At 40.2% G+C, this 19,070-nt stretch overlaps 2 protein-coding genes across 13 annotated transcripts in view; one reads left to right on the top strand and one right to left on the bottom strand.

Moving 5' to 3' along the window:
• ALDH2 (aldehyde dehydrogenase 2 family member) overlaps positions 1–19,070 on the bottom strand; it is a 419,735-nt gene that overhangs the window by 268,845 nt on the left and 131,820 nt on the right. The gene's annotated exons all lie outside the window — the stretch shown is intronic.
• Positions 1–19,070, top strand: part of ATXN2 (ataxin 2) — a 154,987-nt gene that overhangs the window by 61,673 nt on the left and 74,244 nt on the right. For all 12 annotated transcript variants that reach the window (XM_050749631.1, XM_050749644.1, XM_050749642.1 and 9 more), the window contains exon 6: positions 16,829–16,953. In XM_050749631.1, coding sequence (XP_050605588.1) covers positions 16,829–16,953 — 125 coding nt within the window. The remainder of the gene's footprint in view (positions 1–16,828; positions 16,954–19,070) is intronic.

Genomic DNA, 19,070 nt, shown 5'->3' with positions numbered 1-19,070 from the left:
GAACTATGTGATGGAAAGCTAAACAGAATAGTTGGTGGTACACAGTAGATAGTATTACTTGTTTATGAAGATATGGTCATCTTCCATTTATTCAAGTTATGTTTTATATTTTTTAGAGTATATAGAAATTCTCTGCCCTATCACGTTTGCCAAAGTCAAAACAATAACTTCATTTATTAAATATAAAAAAGAAAAACCTCTAACATAAAATAGATTTTATTTAGACAATAAAAAAATATTGTTTGGTCCTAATAAGAGTAAGGTTGATTCAAGATACATGGGAGCAGAATCCAAAGTGTAGAAATAGGCCAGGTGCAGTGGCTCATGCCTGTAACACTTTTGGAGGCTGAGGCCATAGGATGAGTTCAGGAGTTCAAGACCCGCCTCGGCAACTTGGCGAAACCCCGTCTCTACAAAAAGTACAAAAATTAGCCGGGTGTGGTGGTGTATATTTGTAGACTCAGCTACTTGGGAGGCTGAGGTAAGAGGATCACTTGCAGCCAGAAAGTCAAGGCTGCAGTGAGCTGTGGTTGTACCACGGCACTCCAGCCTGGGTGACAAGCAAGACCTTGTCTCAAAAACAAAGCACCCTGGTGTGGCGGATCACCTGAGTTAAGGAGTTGGAGACCAGCCTGGCCGACATGGCTCTACTAAAAATACAAAAATTAGCTGGGTGGGGTGGCGGTCACCTGTAATCCTAGCCACTTGGGAGGCTGAGGCAGGAGAGTCGCTTGAATCCAGGAGACGGAGGTTGCAATGAGCCGAGATGGCCGTGTTGCACTCCACCCTGGGTGACAGAGCGAGACTGTGTCTCAAAAACAAAAACAAATAAGCATAGGACATGGGGATAAACTGAAGATTTATGAAGACACTACTGAAGGAGAAATAAAAGTAGGTTTGGCTAAATGGAGAAACATGCCATACTTTGAATGGAATTATTTAATACTACAACGTTATCAGTTTTCCTCAAAGAAATCTTTAAATATATTCAGTTTTGGCTGGGTGTGTTGGCTCACGTCTGTAATCCCAGCACTTTGGAAGGCCGAGGTGGGCTGATCACTTGAGGACAGGAGGTTGAGACCAGCCTGGTCAACATGGTGAAACCTCGTCTGTACTAAAAATACAAAAATCAGCTGGGCATGGTGGCGGGTACCAGCCAGTCAGGAAGCTGAGGCAGGAGAATTACTTGAACCCTGTAGGTGAAGATTGCAGTGAGCTGAGATTGCGCCATTGCACTCCAGCCAGGTGAGAGAGCGAGACTCCATCTCAAAAAAAAAAAAAATTATATATATATTTATATATATATATACACACACACACACATACATATCTCTGTTTTTGTAGAAACTGACAAAATAATTCTAAAGTTTATTAGATTATGTGTAGTAACAGAAGAATTTTGGAAATTTCTTTCGACAAGAGTCATAAAGGAGGACTTGCCCTACCAAATATTAAAATATGTCAGAATTAAAACATAACTGTCAGCTGGGCGCAGTGCTCATGCCTGTAATTCCAACACTTTGGGAGGCTGAGGTGCGTAGATCACGGCCAGCGTGACCAACATGGAGAAACCCCGTCTCTACTAAAAATACAAAATTAGTTAGGCATGGTGGCACATGCCTGTAGTCCCAGCTACTCGGGAGGCTGAGGCAGGAGAATTGCTTGAACCCGGGAGGCGGAGGTTGCAGTGAGCCAAAATTGCGCCATTGCACTCCAGCCTGGGCAACAAGAGCAAAACTCTTGTTTAAAAAAAAAAAAAAAAAAAAAAGAATTAAAACATAACTGTCATAGTGGCTACATATGGAGAATCCAAAACTGAGTTTATGTGGTATTTTGTTAATATACAATAAACATAGCACTTTAATTCTGGAGGAAAGGTGGATTATTCAGTAAATGATTCTGGGACATTGGGGACAAATTAGATTCCTACTTCACACTGATAACTAAAATAAAATCAAATAGATTAATGAGAGAACTGTAATTAAACAAAACAACACTCAAACTACACTGGAGCAGATCTGTGAATCTGTATAATTTTGAGTGGAGAAGGACTTTATAAGCATGACTACCAGAGCAAAAAAAAAAAAAACATAAAAGATTGATATATTTGATTATTAAAAAAGTAAAGATTTAGGCTGGGTGTGGTGGCTCACGCTTGTAATCCCAGCACTTTGGGAGGCCAAGGCGGGTGGATCACTTGAGGTCAGGAGTTTGAGACCAACCTGGTCAATGTGGTGAAACCCTGTATCTACTAAAAATAGAAAAAAATTAGTCAGGCGTGGTGACACATGCCCCAGCTACTCAGGAGGCTAAGGCAGGAGAATTGCTTGAATCTGGGAAGGGGAGGTTGCAGTGAGCCAAGATTGTGCCACTTCACTCCAGCTTGGGTGACAGAGCAAGACTCCATCTCAAAAAAACAAAAACAAAAATACTTAGATGTGTCCAAAAGTAACCGTACATTTAAAAAGACCTGCCACAAACTGGGAAAAGTAGAAAAAAAGTTTTTAAAATAGCCAGTGAACATAAGAAAAGGTGGCCCTCCTCACTTGTAATGATTTGAGAAGTGTAGTTTATTTTTATTTTATTTTTAAGAAATTCAGATTGTCTATCAGCTGGTGCTGAATGGTAAATGTGAGAAAGATTAATACTACTTAGTGGTACTGAGGGAGTTGCAAAAACACTTAACACTCTGCTAGTGGGATAGTTTAAGTAAAACAAGTAGCATTCTTAAACTCTTTTTTAGGTAAGTAACTCATATGTTTTCAGGACATTTTCAGTAAGACTTTACTGGCAGGGTTGTGTAATGCTAATATACTTACTGTCTGGTTTTAGTATTATTTTTTTCTCTTGCCTTGGATGGTCTCAGTGGAGTCTTATGCATAGCAGATATATTAAAACTAGTAATAAAGCAAGAGAAGGAATGTGAATAAATTATCTCAGTTTAATTTCTACTTTGTTCTATTTCTATTTCATACTCCTGGGAAAGAATATTAAGTGGGCATATGTACTTGAATAGTTGTTCTGTTTTTTATTAGAAAAGAATCCGAATCTATAAAATGTTTTACATATTTGCCAGGGAAACAAGATACTTGTATAGCTGTAAGAATTGGAATTCATTTCATTTTACTGACTTTTCCTTAACCTAATTCTGAACACTTTTGCCATAGGTTTGAGAATAAGTTGTTATAAAAAGACTACTATTCTTCGCTAATAGTATGGACATTTCAGTTCCTAAATTCTGTTTTTTTGATTCTTGAGCATTTCTAAATTTACTTTTTTTGTCTTAGCTCTTCTACAGAATCACTTTCTTTTTTTTTTTTTCTTTAATTTTTGAGCTGAAAATAGTACTTTTTATAAAGAAGTGCTCAAACAATGATTGGACTAATTTCTCCTTGTTTCTCTCTTTCTCTTTGTCTCTTTTACTCTCTAGTTTTAGAATTCTTCTTTTTAAAATAGAGACAAGGTCCCACTGTCTTGCTCAGGCTGTCTTGAACTCCTGAGCCCAAGTGATCCTCTTGCCTCAGCCTCCCAAAGTGCTGGGATTACTGGCTTAAGCTATCACACCAGGCCTAGGCTAATTTCATATTTTGAGATGGCAGAAATTTCTTTCAGGTAGCTTTTCCTCCTCCTCCCCACTTAAAATAGATCCTGATCCAGAAGCCTAATGGAGAAAATGAAAACAGCAGTATCTTTATATTGGAATCTTTTCTAAAACTTATTTTGATCTTTTTAGGAGATAGTGTGGGAATCAGCAATCTAGTATTACATACATGGAATCTATCACCTTATTTTTTTAAATACAGCAAACCTCATGAAGTGAATTTCCGTATTTTGTCTTGTTCTTGTTTTGCACCACTCACGCTTTGCTGTAGAATTTGATGTATTTTTGATTCTGTAGAGCGTGGGCTATTGATCTTCACTCAGCTTTCAGAGGAACCTCATTAGTAAGTTTGAATTTTTTATTTTTATTTTTTAGTTGATTTTGAAGTAAAATGCAGGACCATTTTAAGTGATACCATTTCTAAACAATTTTTAGTTCAAATTTTAAGTTAGCTAATTTAGAGCTTAAGAAGGTTGCTATAAAAACATAAAATTACCAGCTGGGTATAGTGGCTCATTCCTGTAATCTCAGCACTTTGGGAGGCAAAGGCAGATGAATTGCTTGAGCCCAGTAGTTCAAGACCATCCTGGGCAATATGGTGAAACCCCGTTTCTACAAAAAAATACAAAAAGTAGCCAGACATGGTGTTGTGCACCTGTAGTCCCAGCTACTCAGGTGGCTGAGGTGAGAGGATCACCTGAGCCCAGGGAGATTGAGGCTGTGGTGAGCCAAGTGAGACCCTGTCTCAACAACAAGAAGAAAAGTTACTAATTGTAGTGCCTTTTTTCTTATGTAGTGGGCTTAGTCAAACTAAGATGATGTATTTTATCTTATAAATGTTTTCCCTTGAATTTTAACTGAAGAATCCAATGTGTACCTCTCACAAACAATTTATTAGTAAGGAAAATAAATACTGGTTTTTATTACTTAAACAGGATATATTTTTCTCTTACGGATTTTTTTTTTCCTTTTATCTCACTTTATCATAGTGCTAGAAAATTTAATCATTCATTTGAGATAGGGAGAAAATTAGGTTTTTTTTTTTTTTTTCGTTCTATTTTGAGACAGGGTCTCATTTTGTTGTCCAGGCTGGAGTGCAGTGGCGCCATCATAGTTCACCATAACCTCAAACTCATGGGTTCAGGCGATTCTCTCACCTCAGCCTCCTGGTTAAGCTGGGACTGCAGATATGCATCACCACTCCTGGCTAATTTTTGTCATTTTTTGTACTGATGAGGTCTCATTATGTTGCCCAGGCTGGTCTCAAAACTCTGGGCCTCAAATGATCCTCCTGCCCCAGCCTCCCAAAATGCTGGGATTACAGGCGTGAACCCTGCTCCCAGCCCATTTTTTTTTTTTAAATATATTCACAGCATTGTGCAACCATCACTACAATCAATTTACATTTTCATCACCCTGAAAAGAAACTCTGAACCCCTTAGCAGTTCCTCTCTGTTTGTTTCAATTTTCCCCAGCTCCAGGCAACTGTTGATCTATTGTCTTCATAGGTTTTCCCATTCTGGACATTGCATATTAATGGAATCATATATAGCCTCTTTTTTTTTTTCTTTTTTCTTTTTTTTTTTTGAAACAGAGCCTCACTCTGTTGCCCAGGCTGGAGTGCAGTGGCATGATCGCGGCTCACCGCAACCTCTACCTCCCAGGTTGAAGCGATTCTCCCGCCTCAGCCTCTTGAGTAGCTGGGACTATAGGCTCCTGCCACTACACCTGGCTAATTTTGTATTTTTAGTAAAGACGGGGTTGCACTGTGTTGGCCAGGCTGGTCTTGATTTCCTGACCTCAAGTGATCTGCCCGCCTCGGCCTCCCAAAGTGCTGAGATTGCAGCCATGAGCTACCGCACCTGGCCATATATATTATGATAGGCTTGTTTCACTTGGTATGTTTCTTCCGTGTTGTGGCATGTATTAGTACTTCTTTTTCATGGCCAAATATTCCATTGTACAGGTACACAGGCACATTACGTTTTGTTTATTCATCAGTTGGTGGATATTTTCATTATTTCCACCTTTTGACTTACGAGTAATGCTGCTATTAACATTGACTTTTAAAGTTTTTGTGTGGGCCGGGTGTGGTGGCTCATGCCTGTAATCCAAGCTCTTTGGGAGGCTGAGGCCGGCAGATCACTTGAGACCATGAGTTTGAGACTAGCCTGCCCAACATGGCGAAACCCCGTCTCTACTAAAAATATAAAAATTAACTGGGTGTGGTGGCGTGCACCTGTAATCTCAGCTACTAGGTAGGCTGAGGCAGAGAATCACTTGAAGCTAGGAGGCTGAGGCTACAGTGAGCCAAGATCATGCCACTGCACTCCGGCCTGGGTGACAGAGTGAGACTTCATCTCAAAAAAAAAAAATTGTGTGTGGACATAGGTTTTCAATTTTCATGGGGATGTGTGTGTATGCATACTCATACATACATACATACATACACACACATACCTGCAAGATAATTGCTGGCTCATATGCTAAATCTGTGTTGAAGCTTTTATGTAACTGTTGGGCTGTTTCTTTCCTTTTTATTATTTTTTTGAAAATGGAGGTGAGGTCTCACTGTGTTGCACAGGCTGGTCTCCTGGGCATGGTAGCTGTATCATTTTACAATCCCACATAGCTGTTTCCAACATAGCTGTATCATTTTACAATCCTACTAGCAGTGTATGAGGTTTCTTACGTTTTTCACATCCCCACCAGCATTTGTTATTGTCTGTCTCTTTGATTATAGCCATCCTCGTGGGAGAGTAAGAAGTAGTATCTCATTGTAGATTTTTTTTCTGTTTACAACTTTACTTTAAAAAATTATATATGCACACGTGGTAAAAATTTCAAAAAGTGTATACCAAAAGATTTAACAGTGAAAATAGAAAATAAGGGTGGTCCCTGTTTTCTTCCACCAAGGCAAATATTGTTATAATCTTCTAAACAACTTGTCTGCCAGATTTCTCATTTTCAGTCAGTCCTGGGCATTGACGTAAAGAAATTCTTAGACATTGCTTTTATTAGATCATCTCATCCCTTGCTCAAAATCTTCAGTGGCCACTATTGCTTACAGAATAAAGTTGGGATGCTATACAGGACTCTTCCCAGTGGAACTTCTCTTTTTCAACCTTACCTCTCATTATTTCCCAATGTTAATCCACTTACTGACCTACTGTGGCATGTTCTGTGTGTTAGACATCACCAACTTTGTGCCTTCTTTTTTTTTTTTTTTTTTTTTGGAGATAGAGTCTCGCTCTGTTGCCCAGGCTGGAGTGCAGTGGCACAATCTTGGCTCACCACAACCTCCGCCTCCCGGGTTCAAGTCAAGTGATTCTCCTGCCTGAGCCTCCCAAAAAGCTGGGACAACAGGCGCGTGCTACCATGCCCTGCTAATTTTTGTATTTTTAGTAGAGACGGATTTCACTGTTTCCCAGGCTGGTCTTGAACTCCTGACCTTGTGATCCACGTGCCTTGGGCTCCCAAGTTGCTGGGATTACAGGCGTGAGCCACCGTGGCCAGCCTGTGCCTTCTTCTTTTACTCCTGGATTTAATCCTAACTTCAAGAATCTACCTTATTAACTGGAGTTTTAGATACTTTTTCAAAACCAAGCCCACATCTGTCCTTTTTAGAGTCTTCTCTCACATTCCCTGCTCATTGTGGTTTGTTTTTATTGCCTATAACAATGGCTGTTAAACTTTACATTTTAAATTAATTTATGTTTGTATGTATTTATTTGTTGGGAAAGGGTCTCTCTCTGTCACCCCTACTAGAATGCAGTATTGCCATCATGGGTTACTGCTTCGTGAGCTCAAGCTATTCTCCCATTTCAGCCTCCCAAGTACATGTACCACCCTACCTGGCTAATTTTTTTGTTTTTTTTTTTTAGTTTAGCTTTTGTAGAGACAGATATCTCACTGTGTTGCACAGGCTGATCTTGAACTCCTGGGCTCCAGTGATCCTCCCATCTCAGCCTTCCCAAGTGCTGGCATTACACGTGTGAGTCACCATGCCCAGACTTTAACATTTTCTTTTTAGCATAGAATAGGTCAGTTTTTTCCCTCTGATGAGATCCCATGCTGACTCTTAGTTAAAACAAGCGTGGTTGGAAGAAGAGCTAGTGGTGTCCTAGCTCCCTACGTACTCAGTTTTCCCTTGTCTTCTGGGGTGTCCTGAAGACATCATAGGATGTCATGAAGTACAGTTGGAGAACCAGTGCTTTCCGTCATGTATCAAACACTCATCTTTACGAAGCAGTGTGTAGTATCTTTTTGCCAGTATATTTTATCTCTCCCAATGCATTAAACTTTTCTGGAGTTTAGAAAACAAATTTATAGAATTAAGGAAATGTCCCCCCAACCATGGTGTCTAGTATATATACAGTGACTTACAGTTACTAGGTGTTCAACATACATGTATTCCTTTGATTGATTTTTGAAAACTTTACATATATATATTTTTTATATACAGGGTCTCACTCTGTCACTGAGGTTGGAGTGTGGTAATACAGATCTTGGCTCACTGCAACCTCCTCCTCCCAGGCTCAAGTGATTCTCCCACCCCAGCCTCCCAAGTGGCTGGGACCACAGGTGCGCATCACCACACCTGGCTAATTTTTTATATTTTTGGTAGAGACAGGATTTTGCTGTGTTGTCCAGGCTGATTTCGAACTGCTGAACTCAGGCAGTCCACCCGCCATGGCCTCCCAGTGCTGAGATTACAAGTGTGAGCCACCACCGAAATATTTATATTTTTAAACTTAATTTACTTATATTTACTATATTTTTATGTTTTTAATTTTTTAAAATATATTTTTATACTCACTAGACCCAATTTTATACTCCTAAACCAGGGAAGAACTTTTTTTTTTCTCTTACATAGGCATGGTACCATAGACAATGATTAAAATTGTAATTATCATTCATTTCTTAGTTTTGTGGCTGGGACCCTGATGTCTTCAAATGTTAGTTTGCAGATACAGTCAGCCCTCTCTATCCATGTGTTACATACTGTGAATTCAACCAACCATGGATCCAAAATAATATGGGAAATATGCTGGGGCTGTGGGTCACACCTGTAATTCCAGCACTTGGGGAAGCTGAGGTGGATGGTTCACCTGAGGTCAGGAGTTCAAGACCAGCCTGGCCAACATGGCAAAACCGTAGCTCTACTATAAGTACAAAAAATTAGCTGGGCATGGTAGTGCACATCTGTAATCCCAGCTACTCGAGAGGTTGAGACAAGAAATTTGCTTGATTCTGTGAAGTAGAGGTTTCCATGAGCTGAAATTGTGCCTCTGCACTCCAGCCTGGGCAACAGAGTGTGAGACTCTGTCTCAAAAAAAAAGGAAAGAAAATTATATGGGAAATGAAAAGCATCTATACTGAACATGTACAGACTTTTTTTCTTGTCATTATTCCCTAAACAATGCAGTACAACTGCTATTTCCATAGCATTTACTTTGTATTAGGTATTATAGGTAACTTAGAGATTTAAAGTATGCGAGAGTATGCAAATATTATATACTATTTTGTATCAGGGACTTAAGCATCCATGGATTTTGGTATCCCCAGGGGGTATTAGAACCAATCGCCCGTAGATACTGAAAGACGACTGTAGTGTGTGTTGCAATAATTTATTTTCAAATGGATCATTTGGAGAACACTATTCTTTAGGAAACATAGCCTCGTAAGTTCTGTTCCATCCGTCCCTTTCACCTCCACGGCGTTGTAGCATCCTGCTTTCATGACTGTGTCATCACTCGGAAGGGACGACTTCTCTTCCAGAATGCCTTCCAAGGTCTACTCTGACCACAGCTGTAAACTACACTTCTATTCTCTTCTTGCCCCTCACAGCGCTCTCTGTTCCTCTGAGATCTTAAACTCTGTCTACTCCTAATCCAGCCTGCTGGGTGTGGCTGGAGAAAGTCCCACTGGAGGGCTGATTGTTTCCAGCTCTTGCCTCAGGAGAGCGCAGCAGACTTTTTTTTTTCTCCCTTAAACCTGTTTCTGCAACCTTGATGACCACTCCTTCTAGTCCCTCACCTATTTGCTTTATTCATGGCAGAGGCTCTTTCTTCCTGCTTGTCAGTACAAAGAGGCAGGATTTTTAACCTGGATCTGTGGATTCTCAAGGAATTTGTGGAGAGAATTCAGGGCATTGATGACCTTGGACGAAGAGGAATTTACATCTTTATTTACACTAACCTTCGAGTGAAATTTAGCATTTTTTCCCATTTAAAAATATAGGCAACAAACAACTAGTGTTAGCAGTATTTATGACTTAAGCACGTATAGAACTCAGTTAATTCCATATTGCTTGATGTTATGGATATCTCAAATTATTATTTTATATATATATATATATTTGAGATGGAGTCTCGCTCTGTCTCTCAGGCTGGAGGTGCAGTGGTGCAGTCTCAGTCCATTGCAACCTCTGCCTCCTGGGTTCAAACGATTCTCTTGCCTCTGCCTCCTGAGTAGCTGGGATTACAGGCGCGCACCACCATGCCTAGCTAATGTTTGTATTTTCAGTAGAGATGGGGTTTCACCATGTTGGCCAGGCTGGTCACCAACTCCTGACCTCAAGTGATCCACCTGCCTTAGCTTCCAAAGTGCTGGGATTACAGGTGTGAGCCACCGCACCCGGCCTCAAGTTATTTTTAGAAACAGAATCTTGCTATGTTATCCACTCTGGCCTTGAACTCGTGGGCTCAGGCAGTCCTCACACTTCAGCCTCCCGAGCAGCTGGGATTATAGGCATGTGCCACTGCACCCGGCTTCAAATAATTATGTATGTTCATCACCTCTTTAAATTTATAGTAGTTATTAAACCTGTTACTGGATCTTAATATTTAATGCTTTAATTAAGAAGCATGTATGTTACTATGCCAACAGATTTTTTTAGTTTTTGATAACTGCATTTCATTGTTAATTGTTCTCATTTGATTTCCTGTGTATTTTATGAATTTAAGTACATTCTGAATACGGTTACATAGGCTTCCCTAAAATGTCAAAGGGCCCATGTATTAAGAAAAAGGCTGAGAATTCCTAATCTGGAGGCTCCCCACAGTCCTGTTTTGTCGTCATACCCGTACCCCATTCTAGCCTGAGGAGCATGGCTCCACCTGTGCCCTTGGTTTTGTTGTTCCAGTTCATACATCCTGCACCCTTACTGTGTTTCTTATCCCCAACTTGTTTATGTTATTCTTCAGTATTATAGTCTTTAATATAATCTGTATAATACGTGATGTAGTATATGCTCGTAGTATACAATGCAGTTAGAACAGATGAGTATACAATGAAAAAATAATCTCCCCTCTAACCCCCAGTCCCACTTCCCTGGGAAGCCTGTGGTCTTGTGTACAATTCAGAAAATGTTTATACACATATTATTTATTTATTTATTTATTTATTTATTTTTTGAGATAGAGTCTCACTCTGTCGCCAGGCTGGAGTGCAGTGGCACGATCTTGGCTCACTGCAACCTCCGCCTTCCTAGTAGTTAAAGCAATTCAAGGTTCAAGCAGTTCTCCTGCCTCAGCCTCTCGAGTAGCTGGGACTACAGGCATGTACCACCATGCCTGCCTAATTTTTGTATTTTTAGTAAAGACAGAATTTCACCATGTTGACCAGGATGGTCTCGATCTCTTTACCTCATGATCCGCCTGCCTTATTCTCCCAAAGTGCTGGCATTACAGGTGTGAGCCACCACGCCCGGCCTATTTATTTAATTTTTAAATGGAGCTTCCCTCTTGTTGTTCAGACTGGAGTGCAATGGCGCAGTCTCAGCTCACTGCAACCTCCGCCTCCCGGATTCAAGTGATTCTCCTGCCCTCAGCCTCCCGAGTAGCTGGGATAACAGGCATGCGCCACTATGCCCAGCTATTTTTAGTAGAGATGGGGGTTTCTCCATGTTGGTCAGGCTGGTCTCGAACTCCCGACCTCAGGTGATCCGCCCGCCTCGGCCTCCCAAAGTGCTGGGATTACAAGTGTAAGCCACTGCGCCCCCGCCTATACACATATTTTTAATGCCACTCCAGTCTGTGTTGGAATCATTTTACTTCCCCTTATTTTCTTCTTGTATTCTTGAAGGCCTCGATCAGCTGCTGCTGCTAGGCTGTCACTGTCACTTTAGAAAGCCAGAGCCTTTTGTTCCTCAGAACTTTGTTCTTAATTGTATCGTAGCACTCACTGTATTGGATTCTAAAAGATTTGCTTTGTTTCTGTAACTAATCTCTCACACCCAGGAGCTCCTACAGGAAATGCTGGGAATTGTATCAGTCAAATGTGAATCCCCGCCTTGTCCAGACTTATGAGTGCATTGTAGGTACTCAGTAAGTGCTAAAAATGAGTAAGTAGTCCCAGTTGCCAGGTTGTCACCCACTGATACCAATCTATATACTGATACTTTATATAGTATATAGATTGGTCCACATATAACTGATGACACATAATGAGAAACTGTCTTAAAAAGTTGTTGAAAATGCCACAAGAATAGTAATTGATCAAAACAATATGATTTTTTAGGTTTATCTAGAATTTTGATGTTTGAGAAAAGGCTGATTTAGTTGAATTGAAATGGGTAGCTGAGGATTTTGATGACTTCTCTGGAAGCACATTTGAGGATTTCTGATGTTAAATCTGATGTTAATGATTATTTAATCCAGTTTTATGTCATTTTATAGTTTTTATACATTTAAGTTTATATTTATTTCTAATGTTTAAACACTAGCATTTTAGTTATTTGACCATTATTCTGGCCCTTTAAGAGATGCTCAGACAAGTTTGAATGGTTTTTCAGAGGCATTATTGGCTCAGAGGTAAAAGAGGGAAGATTGAGAAGCTGAATACGTACTCTTGTTTCCTGAGTATGGGGCTGGGGATACTCAGAAGAGTTTCACACATTGGTTCAGACATTTCTTTACGACCACCACCAGGTGGCACCACTGGCCCAAAATGACTGGGTTTCTGCCCAGAATCAGAAGGGAAGGTGTTGAGAGCCCGCTGCTATGGGGGTAGCATGGAGGTAGGATACAGGGGGTGGAGGTGATACAATTTCGTTCTTTCCTCCAACGTCGCCTGCTAGTCTAGAGGCTTTTATAAATTGAAAAACATTCTTTTATCATCTCATCTGATGGTTTTTATGTTTTTCCTTTTTTCTCTCTATGCCTGTAGTTTCTTCAGAAACAGGTAACACGTTTCTAATAGTCACTTTGTATTCTTGCATCTTGTTCTTACAGTGCTTTTGTTTCTCACCATAGGGGATGATGGAAAATTAATATACTTTGACTTAGGGCATTGGTAAAATCTGCATGCAAATTCCCAGTTACCTGTAGATTAGAGCCAGTTGTTTTTTCTGAACTTTGCAGGAATCCTGGTTACAACATTGTACTATTTACTACCAACAATGTTTTTTTTAAAATCCAGACTTGCTGGGCATGGCAGCTCATGCCTGTAATCTCAGTGACTTGGGAGGCTGAGATGGGAGGATTGCTTGAGCCCAGGAGTTTAGGGCTGCAGTGATTGAGGCACTGCACTCCAGCATGAGTGACAGAGCAAGATCCCATCTCTTAAAAAAAAATTTAAGAAATAGAAACAAAAATCCAGACTTGTAACCATTGTAAAATAAATCAGAATTTACGATAGTGGATATTGGTAATAGTGCAGAATGGATACCCAGATCTTGCTTCCTTTCTAGCTGATGATGCAATGTTGACCTGAAATGCATTACTTATATAGCCAGGGTTTTCCTCAGCATCCTGATGCTACAGCCTCATTTTGTACTAACTCTCCACTTCTGGACATCTTCCCCTAAGTCTTTACTCATCTTTAAAAAGAGCTACTTTTGGTGAAATTTTAAAATCAAGGAATATTCTTTATAGAATCACACTTATGTGTTTCCCCTTCCCCATTTCTGCCTCGAAACCAGACCAGACTGCTCCATAACCTGTGAATACTTTTTTTTTTTAAGTTTGGTATTGTTAACAGAAAATTTAAGATTAAAATGTAGCATTGAGAAAAATAGATTTATTAATAATGTCCTCTTAACACAGCTTAAATTCTGGTCAGTGGAATAAAGCCTGGGCCACTGAAGTTTTAGATGCTTGCTTGCTTTTCCACACTGGTTCTTACTTGGGGATCTTTTTAGAAATTCGTTTATAATAATATCATAAAAACATATTTAAGCTACTTTGTGTGTAAATTTGGGGTCTTTTGATTTGAAGACAGCTTGACTCAAGATTTTCTAAATATTTTCACACACATACATACCCTGTAGTGAGAAAAATTTATCTATTTATATGGTTCTATAAAAATCTCTAACTGCTTTGAGCTTTAATTTCTTGAATCAAAAGTGTATTGTCTTTGATGCTGAGCTTCTATCTAAATAAATGCTTTATTTACTTAAATGTGTGCTTTTCAAAAACTAGTAAGATTAAAACATCAACAGGATCTTACATGTAAAGGAACAGTCCTGTTGCTTCTTCCAGAAGATAATATGACTGGTTTGGAATTTTCCTGTAGTATAGTTTTTTGTCTAGTGTTGTAAGAATTTAAGGAATTTCAGGATCTTAAAGTAGGTTATTATTTGATGTTTTCTTGGAACATTTTACATTCTTGAAAATACACGTGGCTAAATTAATTTTTGCCAACAATCCACATAACTTTAAGATAGTGTAGAGTAGGACTTGATTCAGGTTAGTATCAAATAAGATCATATTTTTAGTGCCATCAGTAGCTTTCAGCAAAGATGAGGTGTTGGTAAGATAGCATTAGTCTCTTGGAATCTCTTACGGAGATTTTCCAAAATTCAGCCATTTCTAGTGAATGCTCCATTCCACCCCCATCTGAGTCCTGCTACTCCGGGGAACTCCCTCAGCACACTCTTGGCTCTTAGAATTGCTAGCAGTGGGAGTAGTGCTGCTGGTGGAGCTGGCAGCTAAGCCCAGAGGTGGATTGATGCTTTTATTTCCTGATGTACAGGTACACACACTCATACCTACCCACACCTAGTTTGGGATAAGAAGAGGTTAGAATTAGTTAGGCTTGAAGTTCCATGCTTACATTTGCTGGCTCAAATTTCTTATTTTGGCATCACTTTGCCCATTAGGGAGACAATGACAGTTGTCATTTTTTATTGCCAAATAAAAAATTCCTCTGGAGTAACCTCTTGTTAGGAGTATTGTGTGTTTAGTTGTTGATTCGTCCCTTCCTCCTCTTAGTGGCAACTTGCAGTACTGGGAGGAAACAGTGGCTGGGAGCTTAATTTCCTCAGCAGAGCCAGATCAGCAGAAGTATTACTCCTTAGTTCGTAGTAGGTGGTACCCTATGGGTCCAGTCATTTAAATGCAAACCTATATCTACAGAGCATTTCCTAATGCCGTCATTGCCCAGTGGTCCTTTATTTAGCTGAGTCTAACTCCCAACTAGAGAAAATTTCCTTTGCCAGACAGCAGTATGGTCAGCTAAACATGTGGATGGTACATTTGCTTTCATAAGTCAGTACTCTTCAGTAACATTAGTAGAAGAGAAGAGGACACAAAGTGAGAGTGTGTTAATAGGAAGTCCAGATACGCCTGCCACCTGAACTTTCTGAGACAGGTAATACTGTAGGGCCTGAACTTTTAGCAGAGTGGTTATATATGAAGAAGTGGGTTCTGGGAGGGGTTAAAACCACTTAGAATGGCTTTACTTTAATAATGGCAAGAGTTTGCTTGGATATTGACCATTGCACATAGACATGAATATGGAAAGTTAAAAACAAAATCCACATATATTTGGCCGCAAGTATTTTGAAGATATATCTAATTAGTACATCCATTAAACAAAAGAGATATTTTAGGCCAGGCGTGGTGGCTCACGCCTGTAATCCCAGCACTTTGGGAGGCCGAGGTGGGTGGATCACCTGAGGTCAGGAGTTCGAGACCAGCCTGGCCAACATGGTGAAACCCTGTCTCTGCTAAAAATACAAAAATTAGCTTGGCTTGTTGGTGAGCGCCTGTAATCTTAGCTACTCGGGAGGCTGGGGCAGGAGAATTGCTTGAACCTGGAAGGTGGAGGTTACAGGGAGCTGAGATGGTGCCACTGGACTCCAATCTGGGTGAAAGAACAAGATTCCATCTCAAAAAAGAAAAAAAAAAAAGAGTTATTTCTGATGTATTGATAGAAATTTTCTTTTTTCTTTTCTTTTCTTTTTTTTTTTTGAGATGGGGTCTCAGCCTGTTGTCAGTCTGGAGTGCAGTGGTGTGATCTCCACTCACTGCAACCTCCACTTCCCGGGTTCAAGCGATTCTCCTGCCTCAGCCTCCCGAGTAGCTGAGACTACAGGCGTGCGCCACGATGCCCAGCTAATTTTTATACTTTTAGTAGAGACGGGGTTTCACCATGTTGGCCAGGATGGTCTCGATCTCTTAACCTCGTGATCCACCTGCCTCGACCTCCCACAGTGCTGGGATTACAGGCATGAGCCACCGCATCTGGCCAGAAATTTTCTTGATCACTTCTGAGACACACAGAGTAATTATCTGTAATATAATTTAATAAATTATGTCAATACATTAAAATACGCTTCATGTGGACTGGAAACGGTGGCTCATGCCTGTAATCCCAGCACTTTGGGAAGCCGAGGTGGGGATATCACAAGGTCAGGAGATCAAGACCAGCCTGGCTAACATGGTGAAACCACATCTACTAAAAATACAAAAAATTAACTGGGCGTGGTGGCACGTACCTGTAGTCCCAGCTACTTGGGAGGCCGAGGCAGGAGAATCGCTTGAACCCGGGAGGTGGAGGTTGCAGTGAGCCGAGATCGTGCCACTGCATTCCAGCCTGGGCAACAGAATGAGACTCCATCTCAAAAAAAAAAAAAAAGACTTCATGTGGCATTATGAGAAGAAAATACCTTTACTGATAGTCATCTATGATTCCATTTGCTAGATTAAATGTGAAAGCATACTCTTACTGAATGTTATATATTCCGTATCAGTTTAGATAGCAGTTTATCTTCACATACGTACGTTTTAAGTTTACCTTTATTATAGTGCGTTTGTCTTTTGTTTTCATCAACCTAAATTATGTTGAATAAATGTTTCTGTTAGATTCTAAGTTAAACAATTATGTGAAATTCATTTTTTGTAATTGTTTTTTAACATATGTCTTTGTTGGTGATTCATATGTGTGAGTGTAGCTGATTGCCTGACTATATGAACTTTCAACCAAAACCATTCTTTCCAGATGCTTTTACTGACTCTGCTATCAGTGCTAAAGTGAACGGCGAACACAAAGAGAAGGACCTGGAGCCCTGGGATGCAGGTGAACTCACAGCCAATGAGGAACTTGAGGCTTTGGAAAATGACGTAGTAAGTAAGATCTTTGTAATTAGTGCTAGACTCTGTGGTCAGTGTGGTATGCATATGACATCCTATCACTTGGTTGTAATTGAAGTGTGTTTTTGTTGTTGTTGTTATTGTAGTGAGTGTATTTAGAGCAGCAAGTTTGTTGTGTAACTAGAGACTTTCTCCCAAGCAGTATATAAAGAAAAATGTTTGTTATTTTACTTGTAGGGATTAAGCAGGAGTACTGTCTGTTCTTGTGGATGCTCATGAATTACTTCTTTGTGATTAAACTAAATAATAATAAGCAACTTAAGTTAAAATTAGAAATCATAGGAAATGCCAGTGTGTTTTGCTTTAACACCCTGCCAAATAAGGTAGCCTAAGGAAAGTGGTGTCTTAATTGTTGACTTCACCTAGAGATGAGGTTGAAGTAGGACATTTTAAGCTTCTTGTCTGAAGAAAAGGTTGTCATTATTAAGATAATTAGGTTACATTGGAATTAAAGCATTACATAAATTTATTGGTCTTAAATTGGGATTGTTCTCAACAGAACTCTTATTTCTAAAATGCTTCTTGTCACATACTAGTTTTGCTTCTCTCTTTAATGCATTATCTGTACTTGAAGTGCTTAGCTGGGTATGCTGGCACATGCTTGTAGTCCCAGCTACTTAGGAGGCTGAGGCAGGAGGATCACTTGAGCCCAGGATTTGGAGTCCAGCCTGAACGACATAATGAGACCCCTTCTCTTTTTTTTTTTTTGAGACGGAGTCTTGCTCTGTCGCCCGGGCTGGAGTGCAGTGACCGGATCTCAGCTCACTGCAAGCTCCGCCTCCCAGGTTTACGCCATTCTCCTGCCTCAGCCTCCGGAGTAGCTGGGACTACAGGCGCCCGCCACCTCGCCCGGCTAGTTTTTTGTGTTTTTAGTAGAGACGGGGTTTCACCGTGTTATCCGGGATGGTCTCGATCTCCTGACCTCGTGATCCACCCATCTCAGCCTCCCAAAGTGCTGGGATTACAGGCTTGAGCCACCGCGCCCGGCCATGAGACCCCTTCTCTACGAAATAAAAATAAAAACGCTTAATAAAGACTCTATCTTTAGGATAGAGAGCATAGAGATGCAAAGCAGTCTTTTGCCAAAAATGAGTGTTATGGTAGCAAAATTTGAGTAGAATGAAGAACCTTCCATTGAGTAGAAAGAGAATTTGTAACATATCTGTGTTTGATGTTTAAGGCATCAAACTTAATCAGCTTAATAATGACACTCTTCCTCAGACAAGAAGCCTAAAATGTCCTACTTTGACCTCAAGTCTAGTAATAAAACTGGACATACACAGGCAACATGTCATTAATTTTCAAACTTTAACGAATCATATATAACCAAAATAATGGTTCTCAAGTGTGTATATCACATCACCTGTATGAAAAATGTGAGGAAACAGAGACTTCTTTTACACTATTGGTGAGGTGGATAAATTGATAGAGGCTTTCTGGAGAGAATCTGGCAATGCTCATCAAAATTTAAAATGCACATACACTTTGTTCCAGCAGTTCTACCTCTAGTAATTTATTTTTGCCCTCATATATCCATAAGACATGCAAATAATTATATGTGAGAATTTTTTTTTTTTTTCCTGCAGAGACGAGGTTTTACCATGTTGCCCAGGGTGATCTGGAACTCCTGGGCTCAGGTAATCCACCCACCTCAGCCTCCCAAAGTGCTGGGATTACAGGTGTGAGCCATCTTGCCCAACCAGGATTTAATTAAATTAATTAATTAATTTTTTGCAGCATTATTTCTTTTGTTGTTGTTGTTGTTTTGAGAGATGGAGTCTTACTGTGTCACCCAGGCTGGAGTGCAGTGGTGTGATCTCAGCTCCCTGTAACCTCCGCCTCCTGGGTTCAAGTGATTTTCCTGCATTAGCTTCCTAAGTAGCTGGGACTACAGGTGTGTGCCACCACACCCAGCTAATTTTTGTATTTTCAGTAGAGACGAGGTTTCACTATATGTTGGCCAGACTTGTCTTGAACTCCTGACCTCAGGTGATCTGCCTGCCTTGGCCTCCCAAAGTGCTGAGATTATAGGTGTCAGCCACCATGCCTGGCCATAGCATTATTTCTAATAGTGAAAACTGGAAACATTC

Source organism: Macaca thibetana, chromosome 11 (assembly GCF_024542745.1).
Source record: "Macaca thibetana thibetana isolate TM-01 chromosome 11, ASM2454274v1, whole genome shotgun sequence".
NCBI classification, from domain to species: domain Eukaryota; kingdom Metazoa; phylum Chordata; class Mammalia; order Primates; family Cercopithecidae; genus Macaca; species Macaca thibetana.
Note: the sequence above shows the minus strand (reverse complement) of the source record. Positions and strands in the feature narration are given on the sequence as shown.